Below are 19,575 nucleotides of genomic sequence, written 5' to 3' on the forward strand. Positions count from 1 at the left end.
TAGAGCTGAAAATCAAATGACGAAAATATGTGCATAAGGGCAGTTATCAGGCGCGGAAAGTTAAAATAAAGGAGGAAGAGCCATTTTCTAATATAGGTACTGAGAGTATCCGCTCAGCTTTCAACCCACACAAGATATCCATATTCCCCATAAAGTAAACTTATATCGCCGGAGGAGCCCTCTCATGCACTGCATCCTGACTTTTTGTATTACACCAGCATTCTAGAACAGCTCCCTAAAATTGCTCGAAGGCCACACATCACTGATGATATTATCTCTCATTGTTTCTTTTTTTAACATTAAATTATCGTTTGGTATACAAATTGCACAATATACTTATAGCAGATTTCAAATGATAAGCGGCATGGCCTTGAGTTGGCTTCACGCGGCGTCCAATTGGCTTTGAGCGGTGTTGACAATTCGCGACAAGCAGTCCTGCACGCTGACTTCTCGCGCTACTGCGAATCTTGACAATACCAGAGGCGCTTATTAGAAATATTGTATTAGCACATCAACTGCTCACTTTACGAAGTAGAGAAAAGAATAACGAACACATACGTGAAAACTACATCTTTTTATGTCAACTGGTTGTTATGATACACGCTTTTAAAGGTTTCCATATAAAACAATTAGTAAAACGAGCGATGAGTCCCGCGTCTAATTTCCAGAGGATTTTTCTTCAATTTGGAAATATAACTCAACTTTTATTACAGAATAATCATGGGTGTAACCAGCAGGTTGTTCTAGGGGAACATTACTTTCAGGGGGAGGAAAGCTTTTCACACATTTAAAAGAGAACAAATGATCTCTTTCAGAATATGAAAGCATTGTAACTCACCATACATACTATACACATGTTATATTTTCACGATGCTACCTTATCAAAAGACGAATCTTGACAGTACTGAGTTGAAAATCGGATTGTAGATGAATCAATAATCTATTCATAAGAAAACAAATGCTGTTTATAGCAGTCTGTTTATCTGACTTTGTATTTATATGGGTTAAAACAGTAAAGGAAAAAAACCTCGAAAAAATATCAACTCAGATATTATTATGCAATAATCTAATAGAGAGTTCATACGGTGTGCTCCCAGTTAGGGAAATGAGAATATAAAGCATATGGTTAATTTTAGTTGTTTTAATTAGGTACAGAAACCGTATTGATGATGTTTGATTTTTTTTTAATTTTCATATTTTATTATAAACGTCCCTCATTTGCATTAACTATTAAATAAGTTTATTAAACACATACCACGAACCTCATTTTGGAGTTGAAAATAGTTTGAAAAGAAAGGACCCCCTTTTCCCCCGTGGCTACACGCCTTTGGAATCTGATTAATTATATATATATATATATATATATATATATATATATATATATATATATATATATATATATATATATATATATATATATAATATGCCTAACATCGTAAGAACAAAGTATGGGAAGTTCGTAATATTGTTTTGAAATTTACTTCGGGATAAATTCTTCCTTACTCGACAGAAAAAACGCAGTATTTTTTTTCCTTCACTACCTTACATATATGCGACCACTTATTCCCTCTTTCCTCCTCCAACAGGGATTCAAAAGCACCAGGCGTCTGAATGGTGTCGTAAATTATCGTAACCCAAAACAAACTCGATCATATGGACTTGCTTAGGAATCAGACGGATTGTTTTTGTGTGACCTAGACCAAGCTCAAGAATGTTATTTGTTATGAAAACTGAGAAGGAAACAAAGGTGCTGGTTATGTTGGCACGTAACTTCTCTTCTAGCATAAACAGAATTCCTCAGTGTCTGAGTTACTTTCTTTCGTGGTAGTTCGTTTCTTCTCCAAAATTATAGTTTACAGTCTTTAAGCAAACCGAGTACAAGTGCGGAGCTTTCTTTAAAAAAAAATAAAAATAAAAAATAAAGTGCTACGAAATCAGGCTCAAAGAATTATTTTTTGTGTTAAACCCATGATAATAAATTTACAAGACTCAGATTCAGACAATGACGAAATATTAACTGCCATAGACGATAGTGAAAGCAGTGTTGAAGACGAGTGTTTTAGCATATCCACTGGAAAAGTTAATAGGTAAGTAATTTAGTCGCTCCTATATACTTCTAGGATGCACAGTCAAAATTCTTGAGTTTGCTGGAATAGTATATTTACATTGCGAATAATGTTGCAAATGTATGTCATAATCTCAACTGGAGGAAGAGCGAGAAGGGAAAGGGGAGTCCATGATCCGGCAACACCGCGCGGAATATCGCGCACCATTGGCTATTGCCCGTGATGCTTTACATCTGAAATACACAATAAATCACCTATTTTTCATCTTTTACATATGTAATTACATTTATTATGCTAGTAGTGTTCGGGCGGCGGCGGACACTACTTACTTCACTGCATATCTTCTCTATTGCCTTTATTATTGCAGTTTTTAGGGGCTACTCTTTTCTTATTGGTAGTTGTATGCAAGTCCAAGAGAAAATAGCAACTACTTCTATTTCTTCCAAGCCAGGATCCACATAAGGACAGCAGAAAATTTCAACCTGGAGTAAGGACAAGTCAGTTCTCACTCGATTTCACATGATTTTTAGTAAGATCGCCAGTTAAAGATCGTGAATCGCATCCTTTCTTCAGACCCGTCTGACACAGGCTTGATACTTTTAAGCAGTTTTGCCATTTTGAGGAAAAAGTCAGTAAATCTAGGGATGACTTCCAGGATAACGACAAAAAAATTTCCGATTAGAGACTTTTTTGGTGATTTTTGAATGCGAATTTGGCGACTTCGTTACAAATCTAGTTACTTTTGTGCTGCGACAAATTGACCTGTAATCATGTACTATTAGCTCGAATCAGTTCAAATATATGCTTATTTCCCTTTTGCTTATTTGCATTAGCGCAAGTATTAACAATCTAGGAAAGTACATAGCACTTATCTCCATATTCCCTCTTTGATTGCTGCTATGTCTTGCCCTCTAATGAGGATCAACTCCAACGTTTAATTTCCTTTAGCTTGCAGAGCTTCCGATTATCTGTAGAATCGTGAGTAGATGTGAAGTGTGTAAGATTTTTTTCTTTGTAGACTTTTACTTTTGCTCGTTTATCTAAACCTATTTTGGATTTCGTTTCAACGCACTATATTTTATGTATGTAGACAAATTTAACAATGCAAGACAATTTAACAATATATGTGTAGAAACACAGACTATGAGAACAATAATATTATATTATATTAAGAACAATAATATAATATTATATTATATTATATTAAGGACAATAATATTATATTATATTATATAAAAGTGTATGAGGGAGAAAAAGAAAGAGGTGAAATCCCAAGAGGGTAATCTATTTTTTTTTTTTTTTTTAGCGACTTTTCACCTAAAATTGGAGTCATTTCATTTGCTATTAAACGACTTTTTGTATCAACTTGTTGGCAACACTACTTTTAAGAAGAGCATCGAAACTCTGTGGTTGTCATTTGTCTTTTCGTAGATTTACAACTACACATGCTGAATGCATGGCAACATTAATTCTGGAGCTAATATTTTTATCAGGGAAATAGTGTGGAGTGTGCGTTTAAATAACTTTCAAGGAAAAACTATTGTGTTAGTGCTATGAACATTTTTTAGTGCACCATCATGCGTATTGAAAAGTGCTATTTTTGTTCATCACCTATATATCCAGGCCATGGAATCCAATTTGTCAGAAATGATTGCAAGGTAAAGTGAAATAATATTGATAGATATCAACTAAGTTTTAGGACTCGCACTGTTCAAACATTTTAGAAAGAAATAGTTGATTATGATTAGCAGAAGGGGTCCAGAAGCACGTAAAAAGCACAAATTACAGGAGAAATGGATTATGCTAGTAGTTAGACGTAACATAACGTAACCAAAACTATCCTAATATAAGCAGAAATAAGCGAAATTATATATTTGGAAAATTATTCTGGACTCCTACACTAACATAAACTAACCTAACCCAAAGTCACCTAAACTAACCTAATGTGAACAGAAATTACCAAAATTGTAACATTTTTTTACAAACAATTGCTGGACCCCTTCTGCTAAATATTAGCCGAAATTGTGCAGGTTAAATGCAAGAGAACCACTTGAAATACTTGTTAAAAATTATAATCTTCACTAATTTTCTTCCTATTGCCCTCCAAATTATTTGCAGTGGGCCTCTGTTTAGCAGAGCAGGGTCCAGCTCTTGTTTCTTAAAAGAGAATAATTTCTGTTAACATTAGGTTAGGTTAGTTTATGTTATGTTAGTGTAGGTGTCCAGCATAATTTTACAAAAAATGATAGAATTCCGCTTATTGGGTTAGTTCAGTTTAGTTTAGTTTACGTTAGATATGTTTACGTCTAAGTACTTGCATCATCCATTTCTGTAAATTTTGTGTTTTTTACGTGCTTCTGGACCTCTTCTGCTAAACATACTTCTTGCAATGCTACATAGTATGTTCCACCTACGATAAATGTTGTTCAAGTGGACCATCAGAAAAAATTGTTTAAAAATTAGGATCACGGCTTGTATATAAACAAGCGTCTGGATATGTACCATAAAACTACAGTGCAATAAACACGATCTAACCAGTGTTAGATTACCAATAAAGGCACGAATGCTAACTAACCAAGTCAGGGTAGAGTGAAGCTGGCCGGCCGAACGGAAATGCGTCCACAGGAGGCAAGGTTGTGTTCTTTTAAGTTTTGTATGTACATTTAAAGCTCTGTTGCCTCGGAAAATACCATTTAAGCATTAATGTTCTATTGTGCACATGGAACTTTGTAATTCTTTTGTCGTACAAAGGGAATACGTTAAGTCCCATCCGCGTTTCGTGGGATATACTGTACTATTGGCACTCGTTTATATGGTTCGTACAGTACGCAAAACAATAAAGTCCAGTTTTTCATTTTGGAGGAAAATATTCATGTCGAAATATTATAAATAACTCCTATAAGGTGAAAAGCACAGTTGACTCTTCTATGTACGTAAGTACTGTGCTTTGAATGACAGTTCTCTGGGTGTTTTTTTTTTTTTTTTTTTTTTTTTTTTAAGTAATTCTATATAATCTTTCATATGCAGGATTACCATACCAACAAACTGTAAGAAGTGATTCCTCACATCAAAATAGCAAGGACATATTGACCTGTGTGGAAAAGAGCATAGTTTCAAACGTAGGGCCGTCCAAAAGTGTGAAAGAACTAGGCCTACGTTGCAACACGCGTTATCGAATAGAAAAGCAGTGATATGGCTTTCCATATCAGCTTAAAGAATGTCACACATACGTCATCCAAGAATGTATATTTCAGCACCCTACGAATAGGCAGCTAGAAAACAACAACAAAAAAAGTAATGGAATCTGAATATCTGGCAGATTATTCTAATTTTCTTTTCTTCTAGAACTTTCTCTTTGTTCCATATCCTATTTATTAATGCATATCTCTCTTCTAGCATTGTTTTATCCCAAGTTTAAATGGTTTTGCCACCAATTCATATTCCCCAGGTACGATATAATTTTTCAGGTTCTTAATTACTGTTTTAATTTCCTTAAGTAGTTCTGTTTTAATGTCTTCTGTCTTTGTCTTGGGTTTTCTCGTCTCTTTTCTTTATCTTCTTTCCAGGTTTGTTGCTCTTCGAAATATTCTAACCATCTCTTCATCATCTCTTTTTCTCCTATTATTTTTCCATTCTCGTTTGTACATCCATTTAATCTAGGTTGATTTCTTGTATATTTATTCATTGCAGTATAAAATTTCCTTGTTGTTGACGTAATAACTCGATTTTTTTTTAAAAAAAAAAGCATATTATCTTTTCTGCACATTCTGTTTTCGATTTCTTTCAATTCCTTTTTATCTCTCACAGGTGTCTCTTGTCTAATTTGGTATCAGTTTTCTTCTTGATTCGATCCTTTTCTCTATTGTTTCCTTGGAATCCTCATCAAATCTTTCTTCATTCCTCGTCGTCTTCCCTGGTTTTTCATATTACTACTTGGGCAATTTCTTTTAATGCATTATTTATTCTTTTTCATTCTTCCCTCTTTCTCGCGTTTTCTTGTGTCTGCAATTTAGTTTATACCATATTTGATATCTTTGTTCCTCTTCTTCTTTTGTTATTTGTTTATATTTTACCTTTTCTGGCTTTTGTCTTAAATTTCGTGTACTATACATATATTTTATTTATGACACTTGAACTATATACAGAGTGTTTGAAAACAACACCGACAACATTGAGAGGTGATTCCTGACACCAAGATAAAAAGTATAGACCAACCTGGCTGCACAAATGGTTTCTTTCGGAGTTACAGGCTGCCGAAAGCATGAAAAAATCAACTTTAAAGATCCATAGCTCCAAAATATGGGAATGACCGTAGTTGGGTCAAGAATTCACTTAGCAACTAGTGTGTGACCTATGCAAATATTAAAGTTTCACAATCCTGTAGTACTTCCGCAACAACTTTTATACATGTAGTTGGGGAGTACTTCAGATTGTATGCCCGTAGCCAAACTCCCTCTATAAAAATTGTTGCGTGAGTACCTTAGGGTTGTGAAACATGTATTTCTGGATACCGCACATGGGCTGTTGGTCCCATTGTGTTCGTGAGTAAAGTTCATTTTTACGTGTTCTCTGCAGTCTGAAACCTCCGAAAGGAAGCATTTGTGTACCCAGGTGTATATATATATATGAGAGAGGGATGGAGTTAGTTAGTTTCGTTTGCAACAACACTACTTCTAGATTCAGAGCAAAATTGTGAAGAAAGTATGTGGAAATGTATTTGCACTTTCCGCGCTACAACTCTATATTGCAGACGTTGTTTATCTCTGACCCCAGACTCAAGGGGTCAATAATCCTGTAACCGGGTAAAACAAACAAAGTGAGTTTTAATTTAAACACTGTTCAAAGTGTTTTTGAAAGTTCCGACATATTTGCATATAAGCATTAAATAACTTTTAAAACGTTCCATAAACTTAAAATTTTGACTTCGATGTATAGCTGTTTAATGTCAGGCTCTCAACTGTGCTCCATTGACGTCCAAAATCTATTTTTTACTATTCTTTCACAACCGGGAGTCTCAGGGTGTCAGATCTTTAAGATGTGATAATTAATAATAATAATATTAATAATAAAAGAAAATCTTCTACAACATGCGTTTCACACAAATTAGTTCATCTCTTGTCACTTTTTTATGTTGTCATCGGAAGTTGTTTCTGTAAACTTTGCGAAACATTTATATCAATGAAGTCTTTGTTTTACTTCACACGATTATGCCGGGAAAGCTAAAGGAGAAGGTGATAATGAGAATGAAATGAAGAAAGTGGGAGGAAACGGGAGAACCCCGAGAAAATTCATTCACACTACATTTGTCCACCACCAAGTCCACTTGGCGCGAGCTGAGATCGAACCAGGGACCCCACACATCAGAGGTAAACGCTCTACCACTGATCCACTGCGCCCCCTCGAAACACTCATATAGTGCAACACACGATTTATATCCAGCTAACCATAGGATCCTATATCTTCTAAACCGCGTCGCCTTATATCAACTGCCTGCTTGTTATTCGTGAGATGCTGACGTCACGGTTACCAACTTCAGAATTTTAAATTATGACGTCATGTTTTGAAGCCATTTGATGTTTATACGACTCGCTGTTTTGAATCCATCATTTATCCTGTGTGTGTTTTAAAAGCACCCTGTGTACTTTTTAAATATGGAAACGTCGCACCAGAAGTGTGTTGTATTCCGATATTTTTAAGTATTGTAAGATTTAATTTACTTCCATTCTTTTCATTATTTCGGTAATCAAAGGGAGTAATTGATTGTTTCTTTTCTTTCAGATTTTCAAGTTCTGTCGTTCAAAGTGTCACAGAGCCTTCAAGAAGAAGAAGAACCCGAGAAAAGTTAGATGGACGAAAGCATACAGAAAGGCAGTCGGAAAGGAACTTGCAGTAGATCCATCATTTGAATTCGAAAAGAGAAGAAATCGACCTGTAAAATATAACAGAGAATTGTGGCAAAATATAGGTGAGCACTTTTTCTACGAGAATACTATTATATTGTTGGAATATGCTTGAAATTTGATTCAATAGGATGCATAAAACTGAACTTACCCAAAATACGAGGGTCAGTCAGAAATTTAGTTGCCCTGCTTTAGAAAATGAAACAAGATAGAAATTTTACAAAAACTTTTTTTTTTTATATCGTAAAGTTCTATTCACAATCTGCTTCAGCTTAATAACCTCCGTTATTTAAGCGTTTGTTGAGGCGTAGTATAAGTTTTGTTTTTATGTCTTCTGCAAAGAAATCCCGTCCAATGCCCGATAACCATTCTTAGGCTGCAGCTTTCACCTCGTCATTCGAGTGGTATCGTCATGTTTGAATGTTCGTCTTTCATGGGACCAAACACATGGAAGTCACTCGGCAAAAGGTCTGGGCTATAAGGATGATGATCCCACTCTTCCCACCTAAACTTTGTCAGAAGTTCGCACATTGTGCTGCATGCTTGACGTGGCATAGCATTTTCACCATACAGTTCTTGTAACTGCCGATAAATTTCAGTGCAGTTATACCTTTTCGCCCACAAGAAACGAATCACGGCACGCATTTCCAATTTGAATGCCACTTGCAGCTGTCGAGACATGTTCACGACTAATTATCAAAACACCTTCACTTGCCTCGTGAAAGTCGCTGCGTCACACGATACAGCAACATGTCTGCAGTGTTGCCACATAGTTTCATCAAAATAGCCTTTGACCGAAAATATTTACGGAGTGCAACTGACTTTCTGACTGACCCACGTAAATCCCTTCTATTTATTCAACGGTGTACTTTCCGGCAAGTAGCTATTACCATCCTTCGCACAAGTCCTTTCAGAAAACTAACGTTGCCTGCGAACTATATCATTGTTATATATATATATATATATATTATTTTTTAACTCCGTTAACTTACGCATTTGCAGTTCTCTTTCAACTAAATTCTCCTTCTACGTTTATGGCTTCCCTTTCTTTGCCCTAACCAGTATCTTGTAAATCTGGCGATTTGTAATTAAGGTTGGTGTAAAGGGACAAGTTTTGCCGATAGATGTCACTACAGTCTCCGTATCTCTCTCATGTATTTTTTACCATTCACTAAAATTCACGATTTCTCTTATAAATTTAAACTTATAGACTTCAGACTTTGAGTTAAGGAACTTCATAACCTATCGAAGGCAACAATCCCTGCCGATTTTTTATTTGTAATTTTCTTCATTGTTGAAATAGCTTGATTGTTGAAATGGATATCCTAACCTTTAACAGTGGAACTGTTTCAACGCTGAAGAAAATTATAAATTAAAAATCGGCACGGATTGTTGCCTTCGATAGGTTATGAAGTTTCTCCTCTAAAAATTTGAAGTCTCTAGGTTGAAATTTGTAAAAGATATTGTAAATTTTCGTGAAAGGTACGAAGAGTACGATAGAGGTACGGAGACCGTAGTGACATCTATGGGCAAAACATGTCCCTTTACACCAACCTTAATGAAGTATTTGCGTTGGAATTCTCACCATTCTTTCATACTGTGTTTTAGTACACTTGATTGATAAACATAGTACTGTCAATCCATATGAAGTGATCCAACGATGATTGCTTAACCGTTTTAATTTTGAATCAAAATTTCAAGCAACGATTTTCTTGTATGCTTTATATCTGGAGAACTACATATAATGTAACCAAACCCAAACTATCACTTGACTCAGAATGATGTGCTTATTCCGTATAAAAAAAAAAAAAAAAAAAAAAAAAAAAAAAAAAAAAAAAAAAAAAAAAACGGATTTAGAGGCCGTTCAAAATTTTTGGCCCCTGAACCAAAAACTAATTATTGACCAATATCGCAGTCGTTTGGTGCATTTTATGGATCATTCCTAAAATTCTTGTTTTCTTTTATTTACGGTGGCCATTCCGAAAGTTTTTAGCAGCGCAATAATTTAACATCACAGCAACATTTTGTTTATTGCATTCGACACGCTGATATTTTGTGACTTTGGCAACAATGAGTCTGTGATAGCATGGTCAGAGATAAAAGAGATAAGGAAGCGCGCGTGACCCATTGTCTAGTTAACCATGGAGCTGTCAAGACGTGACTTTCGCGCTATGATTTTCTACGATTACAAGGAGGGCTTAACCGCGGGGTCAAAGTTTCGTTTCGGGAATTTCAAAGGAGACGTACGTCACTTGAAGATGAACCTCGTTCCGGACGGCAGAACACTGCAGTGACTCACGAAAACATCAAAGCTATGAAGCAAATGGTGAAAGATGATCCGCATGTATCTTTCCTGGAGATCGAAGCGATTCTCAACATTTGGTCAACAGCAGTACAGACAATTATGCATGAACACTTGGGTCTTAGGAAAGGTGTTCTCGTTGCGTCCCCCATTTACTCACGGAAAAGGAAAAAGAGGGTAGGGTGGAATGGTGTGAATTTATGTTGAATAAATTCAACCAAGGGGCAAATCGTGATGTTTACAACATCATCACGGGTGACGAAACGTGGATTTATCGATATGATCCGCTTACCAAGCAGCAGTTGCAAGTGTGGTGCTTCGAGAATGAAGATCCCTCAACCAAAGTGAAGAGTCGGAATGTTGGAAAGAAAATGGTTGCGTCTTTTTCCTCATGGAAGGGACATGTTGCGACTGTAGTACTTGATAGTCGGTGTACGGTGAATGCTGAGTGGTACTCAACATTTTGTCTTCCCACTGTGTTCAAGAATTGGAAGGCCCAACATCCAAGATCAAAACTCGGCCATCTTCTGTTGCATCATGACAATGCAAGTGCCCCCCACAGTGCTGCAAGAACTGTAGACTTTTTGAACCAGGAAGGAGTCAAAGTGCTGCCACATCCACCCTATTCGCCGGACTTGGCCTTGTGCGATTTTTTTGTTTCCCAAAGTGAAGAAACACTTGCGTGGACGTTGCTTTTCATCGGATAATGATGCGATTGGTCCTTATTTGGAGTCTGTGAACCATATAGACGAAAGTGTGTGGAATGGTCAGTTTTCTAAGTGGTTTGAAAGGATGCAAAAGTGTATTTGTGTCCGTGGAATGTACTTTGAAAAACTGTAAATATTTTGTTCCAGTTCGATGCTTCTTGTGGTCAGAGCTAAAAACTTTCGGCAGGGCCTTCGTATTAATTTCTATATAGTATTACCATATGAATTGGCAGCACAAAACTGATTTTAAAAGTTTTAATTCCACCCCATGTGAGTGATGGCCATTTTTGTTGAGCAATGCGTGCCAGTTACTGGCTTCGCAGTTGGCGTAAAATTGCATATCTTAGGACAGGATTATTCAAAACCATTGCAACAAACACAATTTTCTTCAGCACTTTCTCCTTTTTAATTTTCTCTCTTCGCATGAAAATTCTTAATTGAACCCAATAGATGAAAGTTATTGCCTAAGTTTAGTAGCTAAATGTTTCAAATTCCACTTTTTAAAACAAGTATATAATGAACGGATGATTTTTTTTTTAATTATGTATGGTACTGCGCACTGTAACTAGAGTAACAACAGATTTATTTATTTATTTTAACCTGAAATTTGTGCAAAGTTTGAAGTATGATGTCTCTGATGGGACATAGGATAAAAAGTTCATCTTTTAATAGAATGTGTAACTATATAAAAGAAAACTATGGTAAAAATCTCATTCATTACAAGGAACATTTTTATGATTGCACGATGAATTCATATGAGAATTTTCCAGCCAGAGAAATCTGGATTAAAATGTTCGATAAATCTAAAGATGATGCCAGACAACTTGGAATTTAAACAATGAGTGACAACAGACCGGGCTGAGATGGTGACAATCATGAAACCACAAGATGAATGTTTTAAACCATTACCTGAGAAACTAGAAAACCTAAAAAAATCATCACTTTGTTTCCAAAATTCAAGGTAACTTTTTAAAAGAAAAGAGGAGAAAGTCTTTTAGACACGGAATGCATAATCTTGGTTGATTTTGGTTTTTACTGATATTTTTACTTTCGTAGTCCAATATGTCGAAAGATGCGAGACGCGTTGCTCATTGTGAACTGTATCTCTGTATCAATGTAATCTTGTAGCAGCGAGAGTGATGAATGGTAGGTCTTGGCTCTGTCCTAGCCAGAGTGCAAGCAATTTGACCGCACGAGTGATATAATTCATCATTGTAGGCTATGCGATCGGTTCGTCTTTCCTAAACTTACCACCACCTCCTACTGCTTTCATAGGAGAGGCCCTCGATGCCTTAAAAGATTGAATTTATATTCTCGCCAACAATATTCTAATATTTGTTTTAAGGTATTTAAGGTCTAATATTTGTTATTCATTACCAGTCCGGAAGATGGCGGATCTGTTGGCGGTGGATAATGGGAGGGTTCTCTCCCGAACCAAAACTGGCATGTCATTGTTCTTATTTGTTGTTATTAAAGGGCAGAAAGATCGTGGTGGAGAAGTGTGGTTGTTTATAGTCTGCGATGCTCAGGGCGCAGTTGATGTCAAACACTGATCTGATCTACTGTGAAGAGCTCCTCCGTGGCTAAGCGGTTAGCGTACGCGCCTTTGGCGTGGGAGACCCGGGTTCGATTCCCGGCGGGAGCTCATATGGTTCGGATTCCATGTTAATCAGTAGGTCCACGTCTCATATAGCCTCGCTGCTGAAAGGGACGATAAACTAAAATCAACTCAACTCAACTGATCTACTGTGAAGAACGTTTAATGACTTCAACAAGCATTCACGTTTATCGTTTGGTTGTCTATGGTAGATCTGATGGCACATTCAAGGTTGTGTGTGTCGAGATCGGCATACATATTGATGAGAAATTGTTTTATTTAACAGTTTTATTCATTTTAAGAGACTGTTGAACAAGGAGCTTCGAGACTTAAATATAAAAATAAACCATTCATTACCAAAGTCATTTTCATGGTTGCACTTCCAAGAAAAAGGTGTAAATAATAATAATAATAATAATAATAATAATAATAATAATAATAATAATAACAATAATGATTCAATGGTCAAACTCACATTTGGCCACCATCACTTCCATTGAAAAGTAGCCAACTTGCAGAAAATAAGTGTGATTGATGTATGTTTAGAATAGGATCTTTTAATATTACTTGATTGTAAAATTTTAATAAGCAATGACACGACAGCTACTTCGAAATAATGTATATAGAGTAATCATGACGATATACAGTACTAGAAAAAATTACTACAATATGTTTAATACATGTATTATACATACCTTTCTCTTCCTGAAAACTAATCTGGTATATTCCCTTGGAGCAAAAGATGTTTAGTAAAAATCTTACGGGAATTCATATCTCAAAACCTCCGCTACCTTTCGACAAGCCGTCAGGTGTTAATAGTTTACAGTTGAGATGGTTAGCTTTAACCGTGAGAATTTTCCGGAATTATGAGGAACATTCAAATGAATCCTGGTCAGTGCGCATAACTGCCTTACATGTAAGGTGGCACCACGTAACTGCGGGTATGGTGGCGCCATCGATTGGTAGAGAGACTGACGCGTGCGCACCGTTTGACGTTGCATAGAGCCAGTGTGGTTTCACGCCGAAGAGAAGGTGGTCACACAAGTTATCATCCACTACCGAACATGCAGGCAGGTAAGCAGGAACAACGAGGAGTGATTCGAATTTTGGCGGCGGAGGGGTTGGAGGCCGTGAAATGTATCGATGGATGAAGGCTGTGTACGGTGAGTACAGTCTGAGTCGTGCAAGTGTTGTTGAATGGCGCAAAAGATTCCTTGAGGGGCGCGAGTCACTGGAAGACGATGCTCGTCCTGGACAGGGTCATCGTGTCATCACACCGGAAATGATTGCAGAAGTGAATGCTTTAGTCTTGGACAACCGCAGAATCACCGTGGACGAGATCCATCGGTTACTGAGTATTAGAGTGGCCACCGCCCACACCATAATGCATCAACACTTGAACTTTCGAAAAATTTGCGCAGTAGGTTCCCCACCAACTGACCGCCGAACAGCGCAATACGCGAATAGCGCTGTCTTTGAGACATCTGCAACGTTATCATGAGGAGAAATACGTCTTTCTTTCGCGTATTGTCACAGGGGACGAAACATAGTGTCACCATTTTGAATCGGAAACCAAGCATCAGAGCAAGCAGTGGAAACATACGACTTCACCACCTCCAAAGAAATCAAAGGACATGCACACCAGTTCTGATATGGTCATGATGTCCGTCTTTTTTGACCACAAGGCCCACTGCTTGTCGAGTTCTTGGAACGGGGTACCACCATCAATGCCCAGCGTTATCAAGCCACTTTACAGAACCTTAGACGAGCCATCAAGTCGAAACGCTGAGGTATGTTATCTAATGGCGTTATCTTCCTGCGTGATAACGTCCGCCCACACACGGTTAATGCCGTGAAGAGGACATTGCAGCACTTCCGGTGGGAAACGCTGGAGCATCCACCGTACAGTCCCGACCTTTCACCGTGTGATTTTCATGTGTTTGGACCTCTAAAACAAGCTATTCGCGGACATCGATTCGCAACAGACGACGAAGTGTGTGATTGGGTCCAGGCCTGAATCCAACAGCAGCCTACTAGCTTCTTCAAGGATGGAGTCGACCGGTTAGTGTCGCAATGGGATAAATGTACCAACAGTTTTGGCGACTATTTTTGAGTATGTGTACTGTGTATCACTAGATGTGTGAGTATGTGTATTGTGTATAACTACATTTTTGAGTTAATACAATCGTTACCGTTACTTTACACTAGTGACCGGGTTTCATTTAAATGTCCCTTATACTAAAGCTTCCCACTGATGAAAGAGGCCGATATAGCTAATTGTTTTACCTAATTACCTTAAACTCTCCTGGACTTAGTATTATGTAAAAGAGTATTTGTGTAACAAAATATAGCATTGTGTATACCGGATTTAATATTGAATATAGTGCAGGTGGATTTGCTGTTATTTTTATGGCTAAATATGCTTTATTTTGGAATAAATGTGTTACTATTTATACCATACTGTGACTTGTGTACTATAGTCCAAAACATAACGTAGCATTTTTGTACCATACCTTTTGTGATGTGATGAACTGATGACTGTAAGTTAATTCCCTCTGTGTATTTTCCATTATTATTGTTAATTAATGTATTGGTTTTCATAAATTATTATTTTGTAATGTACACACGGCGATTATGTCACTAAACTAGCTAGTACAACTGGTTAATCCTATTTAGTTGTAGACAAATGAGTTTGCCTACGTCATAATTTACTTTTGTGACTTACTTCTTAATGCAGATCGGGGTAAATGAGCGATTTTGACGCTGTGCCTCAAGAAATACTGTGCAACTATCAAAGATTGTATTCTGTTGCGCCACAGCTGTTGTTGACAATCGCTCTATGACGCGCTTGAAATTGAGTATGGGTATTCCTTCACACTTCTCTCGTAAGATTAACAGTTTATATACTTTGTTCCTATGGCTGCATGCTTTGTCCATATAAATTGCGAATGGTTGGGATGCCCTCTCCGTGCAAGTACAAATTTCTTTGGAAAACTTTTCCTGTAGTAGTTGACAAATCCTCCAGCTTGGGGATAATTGTGTATGACTCATTCAATATTAACACAAGGTTTCCTCTTGCTCCCTCATGGCTGTAAGGTTAGCGTACGCGCCTTCGGCGTGAGAGAACTGGTTCGATTCTCGATGGGAGATCATATGATTCGGATCTCATTTTAATCTATAGGTTTATGTCTCATATAGCCTCGCTGAATTCCAGTCCAACCAACCAACGAAGTTTCAGATGGTGCTCATGTGGCAGATGGTCTTTCGTTCTTGGAAGTGCGCGATTGAAGATTTATATACAGACCTTGGAAGTGCATTTCAGCAACCAACGTTGAATGGTAGTATTGATTGTCTATTGAACCACGTTGACTCTCGTGGCCATCTCCTGTTGGTAGTTTGTATTAGCTTTCCGACGTATGTAGCACAGAACAGAATTCGTCGCTAAGTCTCGGGGCCTATTCCGGGCAACGGGTACGTTCTGTAGATAGTATTTAACGGGTGGTCTTATGTGTTACGGATCACGACAGCTGCAACACTCATCCCAGTAATTTCCTTGTCTCTACGCTATGTCACAATTCTTTCATAGCTTATCTCTGCCAGAAAAATTACCATTATTATTCGGTACTTTCACTGTTACACAACCTTAACTTCTACGTCAGTTGTGTGTGTTTGTTTGTTTGTTTGTTTTTTCCCGCTTGTGAGGAATAAGGTTTAAAAGTCGCAGCTGAAGCCTGAAGCAAGCCAAGGTCGACTATTCACTAAAAATTGTTATAAAATATTTGTGTAGCACAAAATGGCCCATCAAATATGAACGATTAGCGGGTTAAAAGGGAACTTGTTTTTAACTATTTAAGATGTATTGGAGGGAGAAAAGCGGCTCCAAACATATAGAAAATATTTATAATACAGTGAAGATTGGAACAAACACAAATGTTCTAAGTAAAAATTGTTTAAAAGTAAAAATTGAATAAAAAAGGGAGAGCAAAGCTCCCATATACTTAAAAGAATGGCTTCCATCGTAACTCCCCGTTCGGATCTTGTTGGAGTAAGACACGTACCAACACGTCACATATGGCATTTTTGTGCAGCTTCCGTATGCACATTTCAGTACACGAGCAAAATCGTTTTCATATATCCAGATCTGCTTTAATTTTAGGACACTATACTAAAAAGAATATGTATAATTATTATTGTTTTTTTTTTCCCTTAGTGGAGGCAACAAAGAAAATCGAGACTATTAGACAACGGCGTCAATCGCATTACATAATGCAAAGGCTGAGGAAAGGCCGTGAAGTGGAGAGACAGAGAGATATCAACGAAGTGAAGAGAGATATATCTGTGATTCGATCTCCTGCGGCAGGGCTAAAACAAAGAACAGAAGAACGGTTGGTGGAGGAGGTGCACGAATCGGATACCGAAATGCCAACAGACGAGTAAGGATGTAACAAAACGAATTTGTAATTTTATTGTCAAGTAAATAAAAAAAAATAATTTCTAACAATAAATGGTTAAGTTAAATCTTAGTTATTTCATTACTGACGCATCACTTTAACTCCTTCAGTCTTTTCTTCTTTTTTATTCGTAATCAATCCCCTTCTTATTTTTTTAAGTCTTTAGAGCGTTTCTATTTCAAGTATGCCCTTGGAACATATATAAAACATACTTCGGCCCCACTCCCGCCGCTCTCGTACGGAGGAATAACCGGCATAACCGTGGGACGTAAAACTTAAAGATTTCATTTTTCTCGTACGGAGGAAACCTTTGCTTTGGGGAAAGAAGTGAATGACCTCAGCTGTGTTTGCCGATTTGTCATTCAGTCTTGTGGCCTTCGCCAGTGAAGATCATAGGGTACTTAGAATGACTAATAAGACAGTGCACAGTAAGCCTGTGAAATAATTCAATGTGGCAGTCTTGTCGGCATCCAGCTATTGAAGGATATCGGCCACACCAACTTGTCCTTCCTCCTTCGAGGGAGGCACATCGACTGCAGCGCCAGCTGGGGAACACTTGAAACAGAAAGGCTCTAGTTCCGTACAATCTTCACTTTTTCATTCTTCAATACAACTAGTGATAAGTGAAACACCTGAATAATGGACGCCAATGGAACATTAAATTTTTATCCGTTAGTGAAAGGTGTCCGTTACAGAAATTAAGATTACTCATAGCAATAATTGTATGCAATATACAGGAAATACATTAGTTATACCTGTAAATACGTATAGACTAATATCGAAAGTGTATTTGGTGTTTGAATTAGTCGGAGGGTTGAGGGGGAAATCCACTTCTGTAAAGAAACAAAAGTATCTCGGGGAGATTTGTTTATATGGGCGTATACTGCAAAATATACTGCGTGTGTGGTAACTTTCTTCTGAGGTAACTACATACTATCACCGTGTAAAAACAGTTGACATACCAATTGTACTGAAAGTAAAAAGATAATCCGGTAAGAACATGCAATATTATTATTGACGACATGCCTTAATGATAGTTATAGGAAGGAAGGTGAGCTTAAGTACTACAATATTGTCACGGTACGCCAAAATTCAGGAATATTTTAATATCAAAATTCATTCAATTTTATTAATTGGCTACAAAAAGGAAAAAGTAAAGTATTGTTTATAATTTAACTTGTGGTAAGAAATTAATTAGGTTGCAGACAGACAGATTATAACATCAGGTTACGTATTGCTGATGATTGTTGTTTTTCATGAAGTAATAGACACGAGTCTGCAAGTGTCACAAGAACATAAACAAATACGAAAAAACAAGAAAATGTAAAACGTTGTATAAATTTGTGTGAACAATTACACATTATCAAAATTAGGTAAAATTGTGAAAATCGCAAACGTAAACTGTCTGAAGAATGTGGTCAATGAGAGAAAAAGCAGAAACTGTGATTTCAGCACAGTTTCGGCACAGAGATGTAAGAGCTGCAGAATTTGTAATGGAACAACAACAAATTCGTCATCATGGACATTAACATAAAAAGGTAATGTTAGACTGAATAAGGAGCAGTCGCAAGAGAGACGTTATTGGATCAGTCTCCAAGGATCATTCTCAGTAGAGCAGCTATTGGGAACCAACTGTAGACAACAACATTTCCAGTGGACATCCATCCACTGTGTGGAACTTAGACGACGAACTCCGTGTCCAGGAGTTCGACTCCAGTTTACAACGAGGTATGTAATAATGCATCTCTGTTACTCTCGAATTGACTGATTCACCAACGGATTTATTAAATGTGATTTAGCAATTTTACTTAAAACTTACATCACAACATCCGACTCTAAACTCTACTTAAAAGATAATATAATAAATGAATACTTTAAAGTTAACAGTCTAAGTTATAATTTATCAATCACCTTTCGCATGTTGAGATACAAAATCCTACTAAAGTAGGTTGGTGGAGATAGTAGTTTAATTTATTCCTGTCTACTTTAGATAGTAGATGGAAGCAACTAGTACTGTGTCATTTTACACGTACATCCCTGCTTTATAGGCACGACAAAGTATTTAGTTGACATGGTGGAGATGCTGGGTAAACGCTCATATTCTAATTTATTCAATCTCCTTCGCATATTAATTATTGAATAAGTTGATATACGCTCCCGTAAGGAGGTTGAAATGGTGGAGGCGACCGTTGGTTCGATTCTCGGGAGGTATAGTATTTTAAAGTTTTAAATTACCCACCATTGAAATGGTGGAGGCGACCGTTGGTTCGATTCTCGGGAGGTATAGTTGAAATGTCAGCTCTAATAATAACAGCCTAGTTAAAGTATTTTTCAACAACCTATTGTCCGCCTAGTGATATTTGTTGTCATAGTATTAAGTTGACATGGTCGAGATGCTGCGAGGGTTACGCCTTTGTAATGATCCCAGTGCAGTGTTAGTTAAACCATAGGTCATTGGTTCGATCCCCGTCACGATATTAGTTGACATGGCGGAGATACTGGTTCGATTCCAGTTAAGTTATGACCTTTCGCACGCCAAGAGTAATTTGTAA

General features: G+C 37.1%; 1 protein-coding gene across 1 annotated transcript; it reads left to right on the forward strand.

Annotated features, from left to right (window-relative positions):
- Positions 1–3,471: 3,471 nt before the first annotated feature.
- Positions 3,472–17,090, forward strand: RpL24-like (ribosomal protein L24-like). The gene is made up of 3 exons (XM_081733583.1): positions 3,472–3,724; positions 7,845–8,031; positions 16,783–17,090. Exons 1-3 carry the CDS (start codon positions 3,644–3,646, stop codon positions 17,007–17,009), a joined length of 495 nt encoding a protein of 164 aa, XP_081589709.1. The 5' UTR covers positions 3,472–3,643; the 3' UTR covers positions 17,010–17,090.
- Positions 17,091–19,575: the final 2,485 nt, after the last annotated feature.

The sequence above is a fragment of the Thermobia domestica genome, chromosome 12 (assembly GCF_964235325.1).
Source record: "Thermobia domestica chromosome 12, izTheDome1.hap1.1, whole genome shotgun sequence".
Classification (NCBI taxonomy): domain Eukaryota; kingdom Metazoa; phylum Arthropoda; class Insecta; order Zygentoma; family Lepismatidae; genus Thermobia; species Thermobia domestica.

Excerpts from the sequence above, each read along its gene's own strand:
- RpL24-like (XM_081733583.1), top strand. The coding sequence starts at position 3,644 with ATGCGTATTGAAAAGTGCTATTTTTGTTCATCACCTATATATCCAGGC. Across the intron at positions 3,725-7,844 it reads TTGTCAGAAATGATTGCAAG|ATTTTCAAGTTCTGTCGTTC; the intron begins GTAAAGTGAAAT and ends CTTTTCTTTCAG. Across the intron at positions 8,032-16,782 it reads AGAATTGTGGCAAAATATAG|TGGAGGCAACAAAGAAAATC; the intron begins GTGAGCACTTTT and ends TTTTTCCCTTAG.